A 16,393-nucleotide genomic window follows, 5' to 3' on the forward strand; every position below is an offset into this window, starting at 1 on the left:
GTTTGCATTCCAAAGAAATGGCCCTCAGTTCCTAGAAAAGACCAAGTAGAATGTTTACTTCTCAAAGGCTCAGAGAATGAATGCAAGTTCCTCCAAGAAGGATTTTCATTTCCTAAATCCAAACTTTTTACAATACCTACAAGCCTTTTGAGATGAATAGGGAAGGTTTGGGGATTGATAAAAAAGGAGGGGTGGGCTTTTTCTATTCTTGTAAGAACTCTATAAGGCAAGGACAGTTGTTTGTAATTCCTCAAAGAACTGAGTTGCAACCTGAATGATATCAAGGGGCTGACCCACCCATCCAACTACATTATCTTCAATTTGTTTATATCAGGGATAAGATCTTCAACTAAGAGAAATCAAAGATTCCTATGTTCTAGATTTAGAACTGTTTTGTCTTTGGAATCTCTCCCCTGCCTCCAGGGTACACAGTTTCACTTTAGCTTAGGGGAGAAGGCCCAAAAGGTGCCTATCAGGCTCTGAATATCAGCTTCCTGTTTGGCCAACTTCTGACCACAGAGTTACTTAAAAAAAATAAATAAATCGTTTCAAATGTCAAGTTTCAGCCAGGACAAACAGTAATTATTCCTGACAATATTGAACATACCCCAAAGACAACCACCCTCCCAGATCCAGAGCCACCCCAAAGATAGCCAAAAGAAAGAAGGACTTAGACAATTCCCCGGAGTTGGCAACATTTGGTAGGTCTGGAGCCGGAAGTGGGGTACAATCCTCATTCCTGTCCAGCCATATTTTCGGGCCCCGAATCTGATGGTTGAGCCACCTACATACACTAGAACCGACAACCTGCAGGCTGAAAGCAGGCAGAAAGCCAAGCCCAGGGCCGGCCCCGTGGCTTAGCGGTTAAGTGCGCGCGCCCTGCTGCTGGCGGCCCGGGTTCGGATCCCGGGCGCGCACCAACGCACCGCTTCTCCAGCCATGCTGAGGCCGCGTCCCGCATACGGCAGCTAGAGGGATGTGCAGCTATGACATGCAGCTATCTACTGGGGCTTTGGGGGGGAAAAAATAAATAAATAAAATCTTTAAAAAAAAAAAAAGAAAAGAAAGCCAAGCCAAGTTCTCAGGACACAAAATGAGACAAGCAGGCAATAGCTGTCCCCTGGGAGAGAAAAAAAAATAACCAATGGGTTCCCCAAAACCAAATTCACAAGAGTCTGAGTTTGGAAACAACATGAAAAACCTATTGAGCGGGCACTACAGAGGTCCGGAAAAGCTGGCTTTAGTAACAATTCTCGCTCTTCACCAGCTTCTGCCCATTTTCCCAGGATGCTATGTACAGCCTCCGGCAAGTGGGGTTTAGAGTGTGGAGCTCTCATATCTACCAGAATTTGGGAGGATTTTCTATTAATTTTAATTTTAGTTTCCTCTTGGCTGTTTAAGGGAATAACCGGTGGCAGTGTAATGGAGAATCCCTCAGGGTCCCATCAACCCCAGGGAGTGCCATTATGGGGGCCCTCCTTTGAGGGTAGATATGGGGGCATTCGAGTTGGTGTGGAAGGATTTGACAAAACCTTAGAGGACAATCTTTTTTCCAGCGTCCCAGTTGATTGCAAATGAGACACTGATTTCTGGGCCAGTGTTTTGATGCTGGACCCCCTAGGAGGGTGCCTTGAGGGAGGCCCTGGTGTTGTGTTAGGTTTCTGGCCTTAGAGCAGTTGTTAAGGTCACTAACTTGGTGGACCTTTGTTTACAGTCTTGTGGTCTCTTCAGAGTGGAAAGGCAATTCAGATAGAGGATTAGTAGACTGTGAGTACTCAGCTAAAGGGAAATAGAGGGGAATTGTAGGAATCACATCAGTCTTCAAGTCTTGTTTTAGGTACCTTTTGTCTATAATTTTTCATTATTAGCCTTTTGCACTGAATCTTTCAATGATGCTATTTTGGAATTGTGAAGCCTTCTTTTGGAGGTTTCCACATACCAATTAAAGTAGGTATCGCATTCTGATTGTTGATTTGGAAACCCTTACATTCAAGTACACTTCTTAAATGAATGACCTTATCTGATCGGAATGTTCCCCATAATGGCCACTGTAATTCTAGGTTGTCTAGTAAGATTGTGCCCTTTTTGTAGCTACAGCCATGTGTTGCTTAAGGACAAGGATACATTCAGAGAAATTTGTCACTAGGTGATTTCATCATTGGGCAAACATCATAGAGTGTACTTACACAAACCTAGATGGTATAGCCTACTACACACCTAGACTACATGGTACTAATCTTATGGGACCACCATAATATGCAGTCCATCATTGACTGAAACTTTGTTAGGTGGTGCATAACAGTATCTACAGCTTCCAGGACCACAATTCTTAGACATAAAATAAGCAGGTGTGCTGGAAGGTGGCAAGCTCAATTCTTTAAAACTTGAGGTTCCCATTTCTTTAGCTAAGCCTTGGGACTCTTGGGGCCGGCCCGGTGGCGCAAGCGGTTAAGTGCCCGCGCTCTGCTGCGGCAGCCCGGGGTTTGCCAGTTCGGGTCTGGGCGCGCACCAACGCACTACTTGACAAGCCATGCTGTGGCGGCGTCCCATATAAAGTGGAGGAAGATGGGCATGGATGTTAGCCCAGGGCCAGTCTTCCTAAAAAAAAAAAAAAAAGGAGGATTGGCAGATGTTAGCTCAGGGCCAAGCTTCCTCACAAAAAAAAAAGCCTTGGGACTCTTGGAGCCAAATTAATACCTAAGACGGATGCACCACTGGGTTGGGGATTTTGTGGTGTTTTACAGTGTACCTCATTTTTCTTGAGGTTGGCGAATAACTTTGTATTGATGTAACCTGTTCTGTGACCAGCTGATTCTAGCACAGGAGTCTTAGGTTTAGGTGGCAAATGCTCTAACATCTCTTAAGTGCTCGACCCACACCCACTAATTTTGCTGCTTTGCCTTCCAAGATTCCCATTAGCAACAGATCTATTCCTTTCACCAGAAGATTTCTTTATAAAAGTGGCAGACACCCTAATGGCTTTTAATAGTCTGCCTTGTGCCTACTTAGATTTTGTTGTACCATTGGTTAAAACAGTTTAAATTTCTTATCTGAAGTTTATTTCCCCAAGTCCCCCTGCAGTTTATGGACCTACCACGAGGCTTTATGAGTCCGCTAACTGCTGCCACCCATTGCGAACTCCCAATATAACTGTACTGGAGCCTTTCTGGAACCCCAGAACCTTTCTGAGAACAAACTTTGACACTTCATGAAGTGAGCAGTCTCCATTCCCAAGGGTCCAGAGAACTGCAAAATGGGGTAGAAGGCAGGAAGCTTTTATAGGATAAAGACTAAGGAACAAGGCAGTAAGTATAGAGCCCAGAGTTTGCTTGGTGTTTGGGGATTTTCTGACTGGATATACTGCATTTCTAGTCAAGTGGAGCATTAATAGGGACATAAGAGTATTTAAGTTTCAGTTGGTTGACGTGGCACCCTGGGCAGGAGTGGCTCCATCTTGGACCTAGAAATTTATTTCAACAAAATTATGGCCTGTTAGTCAAATTCAACCTATAGCCCATTTTTATACAGCCTGAGAGCTAAGAATGTTTTTTACATTTTTAAAGGCTGTGGGGGGAAAAATGTGACAGGGACCATATATAGCTCACAAAGTCTAAAGTATTTACTATCTGGCCCTTTACAGAAAAGGTTTCCTGACCTTAAGTGATTTGTGCCTGTGGTTCAAATAGGAATGATTTGTACCTCTACTGAAGCAGGGGTGTAAACTCTCGCATGCACGTAGTTTACTAGTGCAAGAACACTTCATTGTGGTTGCAGCGAGTTCTTTTTCCACTGCAAAATGGGCGTGGGAGGAGTAGATGAGCCAAGCCTTGGCGTCCCCAACTTCAGAGGTCTCCACAATAAGCCTGAACATCAATAAAAGACTAAATCTAAATGTAAGCCTTAGGTGTTTTCTTTCCACAGCATACCTAACCTAATAGAGTGTGATGTGCACAGGTGTGACATCATGCGTGCAAGCAGTTGCTCAGCAAAGGGCAGATAAATAATTACACGATGGAGGAAAGCTTGCTGCACTCTTTAATTTTTTATCTCACGGCAATCAAAAAGTCCTCCCACCAAATAATGAAGTTAGAGTAGAAACAGAACGTCTGGGGAAATATTAGTTTATTCCCAGCTTCTTAGTGATTATGTACAAGACTCTTACTAATTTAAACATATTATTTTATATAAGAATTTTCATTAGTAAACTGAGTCCACAATTTAAATAAATATGCTAATTTTATTTGTGAATTTGATGACTATTCTAGTTGTTTTGAAAGGCTTAATGGTACCACCCCCAAGTTCATGTCTTAGCCATACAATTTCAGTCCAACTTGTGCTATAAACCTCATGGGAGAATATCAAGTATATATGCATTTTGTCTGAGATTTATTATTCATATGAATGTTAACAGTCTTGACATCAAAGAAGAAAAGCCACCTTTCCCCTACCCATCTCCCGCAGACACACCTTTCCAATGTTAAAGTATATTTTATAAACGTTCTCAATATATTGTCTCCCAGGGAAGAGATCAATATACAGTTAACCCACCTCATTCTCATGTGCCTTATTTTTCAAAAATACAGTTTTTTAATTACAAGAACATAAAAATTAAACCAGGATCTTAAAGATGTGCCACAGCTCTTTGTGAAGATAAAATGCATTTTTCTTCTCTGGTAGACATAGGTTTGCAAGTCTTCATTTAATTTGCTGGAATAAGAAGTGATTTAATCAATACTTTTAATAAAAAGAAAGTCTTCATTCATGCTCAGCTGTCTGGCACTAGAAACTGGTAACAGAAGATTCTTTAATAAACTTGTAAAGAATTGAGATCCTAAGCATCTACCTTTGTGTACCTGACAATGCAATGGCAGCTTTATACTTCAGTTATTCTAGTGCAATACAGACATTCAGAAAAAATCACATTATAAGTATCCTCTTTCAAGAGTTTTTTTGATTTTTAGTTTACCAGGCTCATCAAAATGAATGAGTTTCTTAGAGTAATTCTAAAGTGGAATTACTACTATTAAACTATTGAACAGCTTCATCCAAATTATTTGGATGCTGTCTTACGTTGTTGTTGGAAGGAAGTTGAAGTTTTTTGGCATGTTTTACACATTTCTAGAAGCTTTATTGTGTCAGTCACTAGGTAGTTTCATATGTTAAGTGCTCACAACACTGCGAGATACCAACACACATTTTAAGATTTGCCCAAAGACATATTGCCAGTGAGTGGCAGAGCCATCATGCCCATGCCCATACAATTGTATTTACTGAATCTACACATTAAAGTTGTAAGGAAAGGATATTAAAAAGGCTTGTGAACAGACATACAAAAATAATTTCACCACAAAGTTAAAACTAAGTCCCAGTCAACAGAAGAGGGAATGGTCTTTTGTAAGTGAATGTGACTTGAATTGGAAATCCATAGAGCACATTAGATGGTGAGCCAGGTTTGCTTTTATATGTATTGTTACTACTTAAAAAAATAAAACCACCATGGAAAATTAGTGTAAGATTAAGCGCCACTTAATTTTGCGATCTAGTTTAAATTCCAGACCCACTATATACTAGCATGTTCCTTTATGCAAGTTACTTGACTTCCCTTTGCCTTAGTTTCCTCATTTGTGTGAAAGATATGATAATCCTTTTATTTAAAATTAAAAGGAATCATATGAATCATCTAATTCAGTCTCTGGCTTTAAGCATTCAATGAATGGGTTACTTTTCCAGGTAAGGAAACTAAACAAAGCCCTAAATTCATAATTACATGACAGGTTATCTAATCTGTGATTAAAATGTGTATTACCTTAAAGATAAACAAACAAGCTAAGGGAAAAAATGGAATAAGACCTAGGACCTAGGACAAAAATTGAGACTGATGTAAGAAGTTTTTTTTTTCTCTCTTTACTCAATAGTGCCTTTCTTATATCTACTCACAGACAACAAAACACATCTGTACCAACATAAATATTAACATGTGTCTATGACTTACTTTGAATAGGACATGGGAGAGAGGGCAAGTCACATTCAGCCATACAAGCATCATGACTCTTCACAACCTCACAGGTGGTGGCTCAGATCAAGCAAACTATATACCTAACCCCAACTGTTCTCCCCCTTCCGTATGCGTGTGCACACACATACACACTTGCACACCAGCAACAAGTTTTATGTTTGAGGGAGGAAAACAAGAACCACCACCTTTGAGGTATGTTTTTCACTGGATCCAGCTATGAGGGCAGAGGGATACCACTTTGCCCCTGAGAGCAGACCTTACACTTCTGGGGTATCCTTTTGATGTACTTTGTGAAACAGAGTGAGCAGTCAGTGTCTGCTGACTGTTAGTATTGGATGGCAACTGGTGCAGCATTGAAGCTTTTGTCTCTGCTTTCATCACAGGCAGCCAGTAGTACTAGGGGAAGGGTAGCTGGACCAACATGTAAAGGCCCTGTGATCCTAAGGGCAACACAAATAGCTATTTCTGCTCCTTGGCTACCGTTAGCTCTTCAGCAATGCTTACATCCAGACAGAAAAGTGAGAAGGGTAGAATGCTGAGGCCTCAACAATATCATTCATCCTAGCCCTTGTTCAAGATACAACTTTTATGGGAAGCAAAGATTTGAAGTGAATAATTGCTTACTTTAACTTCATTGCTGTTCAAAGTTACATGCAGGAAAAGTGGATACCCAGTTTTTCTATCGGAACCCACTAAACAAATATATCACTATCTTAGCACATGCTTGGATATCATTATGTCTGCTTCAAAGAAGAATTTCCATACTCTAAGCTTTATTCCTTTGGTCAAAGGTGGTAGTTGAGAATACTTAAAAGATTCCTGCATCACTTACCTGTAGAGCCCGTCCTTTGGTTTCAATGGGGAGAGTAAATGCAGAAATGGCACATACGACACAGACAGATGAGAAAAGACACAGGGCTCCCAGGAATGATGCGCTCATAAGAACCTGCAAGTCACAAGTAATGATTCAATTTAGTGTGCCCCGGTCACTTCTTTTTTCTTAATTTTTTTTTTGAGGAAGATCAGCCCTGAGCATCATCCATGCCAATCCTCTTCTTTTTGCTGAGGAAGACCGGCTCTGAGCTAACATCTATTGCCAGTCCTCCTCCTTTTTTTCCCCCAAAGCCCCAGTAGACGGTTGTATGTCATAGTTGCACATCCTTCTAGGTGCTGTATGTGGGACGCGGCCTCAGCATGGCCGGAGAAGCGGTGCGTCGGTGCGCGCCCGGGATCCGAACCCAGGCCGCCAGTAGCGGAGCGCGCGCACTTAACCGCTAAGCCACGGGGCCAGCCCAGCCCCCGCCCCTGTCACTTCTAAACTGATCTTTATGTCAAAGGGGAAATAAGGATTCACCTCGCCAAGTACACAGATGAAGGTCCTTTGCAGCCATTTTGTAAATTGTGCATTCCTGACATCTTAGATCTATTATTCATTTGGACCAAGCTGTTGTGGGCATTTTGTGTGACTCCTCTATGAGCTGGGACTGACATTAACATGCACCAGCTGGGTTAGACTTCTCTCTGCACCCACCCCTCAGGCATCTCCAGAGCAAATCAGCACTTGGGGAAGATGGGAGATCTGCCTGTTTCCCCACCCCCTCTCTCATACAGTTCAGCTTTCTTAACTTCCTATCCTCTTACTTGATGGAGTACACCCTCTGCCAGACATCCACCTTCCCTCTTCAGTTCTGACAGGATGAACCAGGAGAAAGTTTTTTTGGAGGAGATGTAATCTCATGGTTTCTGAAAAGATAACATGTCCTGTCTGTGTTCATTATGCTTCATGTGTGACAACCAATCAAAACTTTTTTGTTTCGTGTCCGTTTTCCACAGTTAGAATGGATTTCTGCCAATTTATATACATCCTTTGGCCTGGATCTTCTCACCCTGAGACTGGCTAGTTCAGACACTCCATCTCACGTGTCAGTTTCCCCAGGACTATGCCCAAAGTTAGCAAAAAGCCAAGCACTTGGTAGTTGTCAACTAATCTCAAAAGCATGGTAAACTGAAGTGATTAAAGCATAGCAAGGCTGTCCAGGGTCACAGAATACTGCAATTTGGAGAGACCGAAACTATCTGGTCTAGTCCAGCTGCCTCACTTATAGATGACCCTAGAGTAAGGGCTAAGTGACTACTTGTCCAAAGTCCCAGAGATCTCTACCACACAGCCTAGTGCTGTTACCACCACTTAGGTTCCCCTAAGATACACAATTTGAGAGCCCATCCTGTGTATAAGGTCTGCTATCTTCCAAAACAGTAAATAATTCCACTTGTCATGCAAACAGAACCCATAATACTAACCTCATTAACTAGTTTGTAGTTGACTTAGTAAGTAACAGATACTATTTTCTGATTTTATGTCCCAAAATAAAATGTTACAATTTTCCCCAAACAGGAGTTTGGGAAACCAGGCTCAGAAAAGGGAAAAGGGGTAGAAACTGAAAAAGACCAGGCAGTCTGAACGATGACCAAATCATACCATAGTTAGGCATGTGTCTGGATTCTGCCATTGCTGCCACTTCTATTATTTGACACCAAAATTCTTGCCACCACCAGAATGAATTCTAAACTATATCTCATATCCTTGGCACCAGATTCGAAGTCCTAGGTGGTGTGAGACCCTAAAGGTTTGAATTTAGGTCACATAACTGTGCTCCACCAGCTAGGATCAGGGAGAACAACTGCTTTGTCCCTTTAGCTTCCCTAGAGGGATACAGGGCTCTGCTTCCTAGCAGGACTCTAGCAATCCAGTAGATGTTCCTGGATATTCTTCCAATAAATTCCTTTCTGCCTAAGTTAACCGAAGTCAGTTCCCATTGTTTGCAAGCAAAAACTGAGTAATGCTTGATTATAAAAATAATCTGGGAATTTTTTTAAAATGCAGATTTCCAGGCCTCAATCCAGATTCACTGTATCAAAAAGAAAGAGATCTGTTAGTCTCTACTTCTAAAAATCAGCCCAGACCAGAGACAAAGAGGGACATTACACAATGATGAAAGGTTCAGTCCAACAAGACAGTAATCCTAAAGGTTTACACACCAAAGAGCTTCAAAATACATTCAGCAAAAACTGAAAGGAGAAACAGATAAATCCACATATAGTTGGTGAATTTATAACCCTCTCTCAACAACTGATGGAACTACTAGACAGAAAATCGGGGATACAGAACTTTATGACACCACCAACCAACAGGATCTAGTTGACATTTATAGAACACTCCACCCAACAAACAGCAGCACACACATTCCTTTCTACTGCCCATGGAACTTTCATCAAGACAGACCATGCTCTGGGCCATAAAATGAACCAAAACATTAAAAGAATTGAAGTCATAGAATGTGTTCTCTGACTAAAATGGTATCAAGCTAAAAATAACAGAAAGATAGCAAAGTCTCCAAACACTTCTAAACAATCCATGGGTCAAAGAAGTCTCAAGAAAAATAAATAAAAAATACATTAAATAGGGGCCAGCCCGGTGGCATAGTGGTTAAGTTCACACGCTCCACTTCGGTGGCCCAGGGTTCACAGGTTGAGATCCCAGGTGTGGACTGACACACCACTCATCAAGCCATGCTGTGGCAGTGTCCCATATGAAGTAGAGGAAGACGGGCACAGATGTTAGCTCCAAGCCAATCTTCTTCAGCAAAAAAGAGGAGGACTGGCTTTGGATGTTAGCTCAGAGCCAGTCTTCCTCACGCACACACAGAAAAAAATACATTAAATGGAATGAAAATACAGTATATTAAATTTGTGAGACACAGCTAATAGGAACAAAAATACTTAGGAATAAATTTAAGGAATGTATAAGATATAAGGAAAATTATAACTACTAAGGGACATGAAAAATTGAATAAATCTATTTAATTATTAGATAGAAAAATGCACCATTGTAAAAATATAGTTCTCACCAAAGTAATATGAATTCTAATGGATTCTCATTTAAAATCCCAGTAAGATTTTTGCATCAATTTGAGAGAAAAAAATGATTCTACAGTTAATTTGAAAGAATTAACATGTAAAATAAATCAGGAAACTTCTGAAAACATGCGTGTTTTCACATATTTTCAGACATGTGAAATAACCTCCCTCAGGCTCTCTTAGGCTAATAACCTAAGAGGCATTAAACAAAGTTCCAATCATTAGTGGTGTGATGTTGGTGCCAAAATAGAGGTCAGGGAAACGATGAGACAACACAGATCCAAGTATCAATGGAAATTTGGTTTATTATAATAGGGGCACGGTAAATCAACTGAGAGGAGCCCAACAAAAGAACGATTAATGGCCTGGAAACAACCAGCTATCCCTTTTGGTGGTGATGGAAAGAAAAAGGGATGCTTGTTTAAGAATGTGTTAATAGGGCCGGCCCCATGGCATAGTGGTGAAGTCTGGCACACTCCACCGCTGCGGCCCAGGTTCACGGGTACAGATTCCAGGCACAGACCTACACTGTTCGTCAAGCCATGCTGGGGCAGCAACCCACATATAAAGATTGGCACAGATGTTAGCTCAGGGCTAATCTTCCTCAAGTGTAAAAAGAGGAAGATTGGCAACAGATGTTAGCTCAGAGCGAATATTCCTCACCAAAAAAAAAATGTGGTAATAATATGTCATTATATCAAGGAGTATATAAATTTTTTTAAAATAGAGAAGACAATTTGACAGATCTATCATAATTTAAAATATGTCCACCATTTGACCTAAAAATTATCAAATAGACTTTTGCTACAAAATAATGCTCTTCCCTCAGACATACTCCCACGTGTCTCTGCCCTATTGTAGGGAACCTCCCTAACCACCCTATATAGGAGATCACCCCCATCACTATCTCCTTTCCTGGTTTTATATGTTTTCATAGCATTAATCATATCTGACATATTAGTAAAGTGTTTGTCTCTTGTGCATTGTCCACTAGAATGTAACCTCAAAGAATCTGGGACCTTGATTTGTACCATATCTATAACATAATAGAGCTCAGTAACTGTTGAATGAACTAACATAGTTGCACATGTATGAAGGTGTATTGTGCCTGATATTCAGTGTCCCATTGTTTGTAAAAGCCAAAAGAAATAACATAGAAACAACCTATTCATCAAGAAGATAATAGCTATCTAATTATGGCCCATCCATGGAATGGAAATCTATGCACCTACTTTAAAGAATGAGGTTGATCTACACGTACTGATATAAAAAGATTATTAATGAGAAAAGGCAGTTGCAATATGTAGATATATATGTAGATGTATGTGGAGAGATGGATGGATAGGTTTGGGTGTGTGTGTGTTTGTTTATACACAGGCCTATCTACATGTATACTCACACAGACATAAATATACACTGTAAAGAGGAGTCTGACTCCATTTGATGACTGCTGACAGCCTTTTAGGCTCACCCTTCCCTCTTCCCCTTGTTCCCCAACTTTTGGACAAACTGATAAGAAAGGCTGAGTGCTCCTTCCTTTGGCACCAGCAGGGGATTCAAACCACACAAGCCCCTGCCCTAGTGCAGGAACCCTCACCCTGGCCACAATAAAAACCCCAGCCAGGGGGTCAAGTTTGCTCACTCTGCTTCGGCAGGCCGGGGTTCACAGGTTTGGATCCCAGGCGTGGACCTACACACTGTTTGTCGAGCCATGCTGTGGCAGGCGTCCCACATATAAAGTAGAGAAAGATGGGCATGGATGTTAGCTCAGGGCCAATCTTCCTCAGCAAAAAGAAGAGGATTGGGAACAGATGTTAGTTCAGGGCTAATCTGCCTCAAAAAAAAAAAAAAACCCCAGCCAGTCTCCTTGCCTTGTTCTCTCAGGCCATTTCAGATCTGCTTGAGAGGCCTGTCCTGCTCTCCCAGAGATCTCAACTGTGTAATTAAGTAAGAAACATTTTCATACCCTCTTGGTGTGTGTATGTGTGTCTTGACATCCTATCCAAATTTTGGGGTGGGGGAGGAAGTTCCATCTGTCTCTGCAGGTGACCATGACATATAGATATATAGACAGACGTAAATAGATATGCAGATACTCACAGAAGTCAGTCAGCCTACATATATACATACATCTATGTATAATACATCCATAATAAGTGTGTGTGTGTATATACACACATATATACAAATATTACTGGTAGACACACCCAGAGAGACAAATAATATATGCATAGAAAAGCATCTGGAAGAATATATTCCAAAATATTAAGAGATACAGTGATTATCTCCAGTGATAGAATTACAGAGAATTTTTCCTTTCTCAGTTATACATTTCTGTATTTGAAATTTTACAAGCATATTTTTATATTTAGAAAAAATCTAAAAATGATTGTAAACCTTGTTAATAAAAAAATAACAGAGGGGCTACCTCAGTGGCAGAGCAGTCAAGCGTGCGCGCTCTGCTTCAGCCGCACGGGTTTGGCAGGTTTGGATCCCGGGCGCTCACCAACGCACCACTTGTCAAACCATGCTGTGGCGGCATCCCATATAAAGTAGAAGAAGATGGGCATGGATGTTAGCCCAGGGCCAGTCTTTCTCAGCAAAAAGAGGAGGATTGGCCTCGGATGTTAGCTCAGGGCGAATCTTCCTCACCAAAAATAATAATAATAATAATAATAATAATAATAATAATAGAAACACTGAACTATACTTCTGACTCAAGTTGAAAAAATGTTAACAAACCTAAGAAACTAGTGCAAAATAATTTTTAAAAAAGCCTAAATGAATAAATTACAAAACAGAAGCAAATGGACTTGATAACTCGACCCAAGAGCTATTTTATTTTATAAAAAAATAAAATAAAGCTGGTTATAAATTAGAGTGAAAAATCACATAAATGCACGGAATTAAGAATGTGAACAAGGAAATAATGACTAATACAGAATCAATGAAAAGAATCCTAGAGAATACTTCCCATAGTTCTTTGCTAATATATTTGAATAAAGCAAATATTCAATAAAAATGTTTCCTCACATTTACACAAGACACAGCACCAAGAGAAACAAATAATCAGAGAAGAAACGAGCGGCCAAGAAAGCGCATGCTCAAAAGTGCCGGGATTCGCTTTCACAGACCAGTTCTTTCAAATCTCCAGGAAGAGTCCAGGGAGAGAAGAAAAGCTTCCTATTTCCTTTTAATGAAACCAATCCTGGCTGATTTCAGGAACAACAGTTCCGGAATCTAACAAAGATAAAACGTATACAAAAACCAACTGCCATCTCATGCACGAATATTGATTCAAAGATTATAAATAAAATACTGGCAGATAGCCAGTCTTCCTCAGCAAAAAGAGGAGGATTGGCATGGATGTTAGCTCAGGGCTGATCCTCCTCACACACACACAAAAATACTGGCAGATAAAACTCAGTGGTTCACTAGAAGAAAATACTCCGGCTAGGTGGGGTCCTCGCCGCTGTCACACCTGCATTGTGGTCTGAAGGCTCTCCTTGCCCAACCCTGCTCCCTTTCTCATTTACCCTTCCAGGTGTTTTCCAACAAATCTCTTTCGTGTGTAATTCCACGTTAGCATCTGCTCTTCTGAGGACCCAAACTGATCTATAAGATAGGTCAGTAAAATAGTTGGATACAAAATTAATGTGAAAAATAAATTCGTTTTCTATATACAAAAAATAGCCAGTTAGAAACATCATTCGCAAAATGTTTTGAGTGCCCATTATATGCCAGGCACTGGAGTAGGAGCTAGGCATACAAAAATTAGCAAATGAGGCACACGTCCCTGTCCTCATCACGGGGCTTAAAGTCTATTGGAAGAGAGATTTTAAATAGCCAGACAAATAAATAGGCAATTACAATCTGATAAGCGACATAAAAGAAAATTTCAAAGTGCCTAAGAGCTCATAGCAGGGGGACAAGACTTAGTTTAGGGCATGAGAGAGGGCTTTCCTAAGCAGGGAATGAATCACAGATAACTGGAGGTGGAGATGGGGTGGGAGGGCAGAAAGAGTTTCCAGTCCAAGGGAATAGCGAGTGAGAAAACCCCACGAGGAAATAACTGTGGTGCCTTTAATAAACTACAAGAACTAGATTGTTTATAGCTAAGTAAACAGCAGATAAGAGTACAAGATGAGGGTATCATTGGTAGAGCCCTGTAAACCACATTGAGGATTTTAGTCTTTATTTGTGAGGAAGGGCAAGGTCGAGATGATAAAAGCTTAAAAGCACAAGAATAATGTAAGATCTACATGGATGCAGTGCAGGAAACGTGCTGAAGGAGAATGAGAGCGTACAGTCTGGACTCTATTTTAGCAGTCCAATGAAATGTGGGGTAGTTTCAACCAGAGTGAGGCTGGTGGTGGAAAAGGAGATAAGATGAACGATTCAGCATCTATTAGGACGTTAAATCTACATGGTTTGGGGATTGAATATGACGATAAGAGAGAAAGGAATAGAGAAAGATGACTCCCAGGTTGGAGAGTAATGCCATTCATTGATGGAAACTGTGGAAGAAGAGTGGGTTTGGGGAGAAATGTTATGAGTTTAATTTCAGACATGCTGAATTTAAGATGATTTTGAGACGTTCCAGTGGAAATGCTGAGGAGGTGATTAGATGTATGAATCTGGAGCTTGGAAAAAAGGCCTAATCTAGAGATGTAAATTTGGGAGTCACAAGCATATAGTTGGTAACTAAAATCATAAAAATGGGTGGAACCACCAAAGTGAAGAGTAAAATATGAAAAGATGAGGGTCTAATATTAAGCAATAAGAATCTCCAACAATAAAGAAAGAGTAGAGGAAGTTACCCCACAAAGAGATTGAGAAGGAACAGCCAAAGATATAGGAGGAAAACCACAAGACTGCAAGGTGATGGATGCCATGAGAAGGAATAGATTGCAAGGGTGTGGCCATAAGTCTTTAAAGGGAAGGAGAGGTCAAGTGAGATGGGGGATTGAAACAAGGTTTGGATTTAGAGAAGGGAAGGTCACCGGAGACCATATCAAGAATCATTTTGTTGGAGTAGGGACGGCTGCAGCCAGGTTGGAGGAGGCGAGGCGGCAAGTGAGGAGAAGGAAATGAGGATAGTGAGAAGGAACAGTTTAAGTGGTTTGCCTGGAAAGAGAGAGTCAATGGGGTTGAGTTAACAGTTTGTAAGCTATGGAATCTTAAGTACATTAAAACGCTGACAGGAAGGATTCACGTGGAGGGATAGATTGAAATCACAGGACAGATATGATTATAAACCTGAAAAACTCAAGAGGCTCAAATGAAAAACTATCCGGAATGAGTTCAGTAAGCTGACTGTTTGAAAAATCAATAGATTAAAAAACTCAATAGCCTTTCTAAGGACAAATAATTAGTTAGGATGTCAGACTAGAAGTTATAATGAAAGAAAATAATCTATTTGCAATAACAATGAAAAGCCTTAAAATGATTAAGAATAAACTTAACAAGATGTGCAGGATCTATTTGAAGAAAACAATAAAATCCCAGCAAGGGGTATGGAAGGAACGTTGAACAAATGGAGAGACAAATCTTGTTCTTAGATAGGAAGACAACACCAAGAAAAAAAGTCAGTTTTTCCTAAATTAACCAATACATTTAACAAATTAACAATTAAAATCTTAATAGGATTTGGGCAGACAAGAGAGGCACATTGTAACTAAGTGATTCTAAAGCTTATCTGATCAAGAAGAGCAATAAGGTGGGGCTTAAACGGCCAGTTTTAAAAATGTACTATAGGGTCGGGCCCAGTGGCACGAGCGGTTAAGTGCGCGTGCTCCACTGCGGCTGCCCGGGGTTCGCCGGTTTGGATCCCGGGCACGCACAGACGCACTGCTTGGCAAGCCGTGCTGTGGCGGCGTCCCATATAAAGTGGAGGAAGATGGGCACGGATGTTAGCCCAGGGCCAGTCTTCCTCAGCAAAAAAAAAAAAAAAGAGGCGGATTGGCAGATGTTAGCACAGGGTTGATCTACTCACCAAAAAAAAAAAAAAAAGTACTATAAATCTCATTCGACCAATGAAAAGAATATGACAATAACAAAACCAGACAGATCAATGGACTAAAATAGTGAGGCTAGAAATAGACCAAGTAATTGTGGGAGTATAAGCAAACAGACATTTCTAATCCATGAGTAAAAAATGGGTTATGCAATATATAGTGTAGGGGCAACTGGCCTGCCATTTAGGAAATCATAAAGCTGTTTCCTGCATTAGACCTCACATTTTGATACACCGATGCTCTGGAAGAGGGTACATCAGGGATTTCTGGGTCGGAATCCTGGATGCATTCAAAGTGAAAATTTATTAAGTTGTACACTTATGATTTGGACACTTTTATATGTATGTTATACTTCAATAAAAAGTTTACACACTCTCTTCTCCAAACAAGAGAAAGCCAAGCAAGACTGGAAGAAATGAGAGATGTGTATTTTTACAATCCT

At 40.6% G+C, this 16,393-nt stretch overlaps 1 protein-coding gene across 4 annotated transcripts in view; it reads right to left on the bottom strand.

The window, feature by feature from the left end:
- Positions 1-4,200: 4,200 nt before the first annotated feature.
- Positions 4,201-16,393, bottom strand: part of SVOPL (SVOP like) — a 77,009-nt gene continuing 64,816 nt past the window's right edge. For all 4 annotated transcript variants that reach the window (XM_087431398.1, XM_004430711.3, XM_087431394.1 and 1 more), the window contains 2 exons: positions 6,849-6,962; positions 4,201-4,707 (listed from right to left, as the gene is read on the bottom strand). In XM_087431398.1, coding sequence (XP_087287524.1) covers positions 4,696-4,707; positions 6,849-6,962 — 126 coding nt within the window. In that variant the 3' untranslated portion in view covers positions 4,201-4,695. The remainder of the gene's footprint in view (positions 4,708-6,848; positions 6,963-16,393) is intronic.

Source organism: Ceratotherium simum, chromosome 1, assembly GCF_057802395.1.
Source record: "Ceratotherium simum simum isolate JZ-2026a chromosome 1, ASM5780239v1, whole genome shotgun sequence".
In the NCBI taxonomy this organism is placed as follows: domain Eukaryota; kingdom Metazoa; phylum Chordata; class Mammalia; order Perissodactyla; family Rhinocerotidae; genus Ceratotherium; species Ceratotherium simum.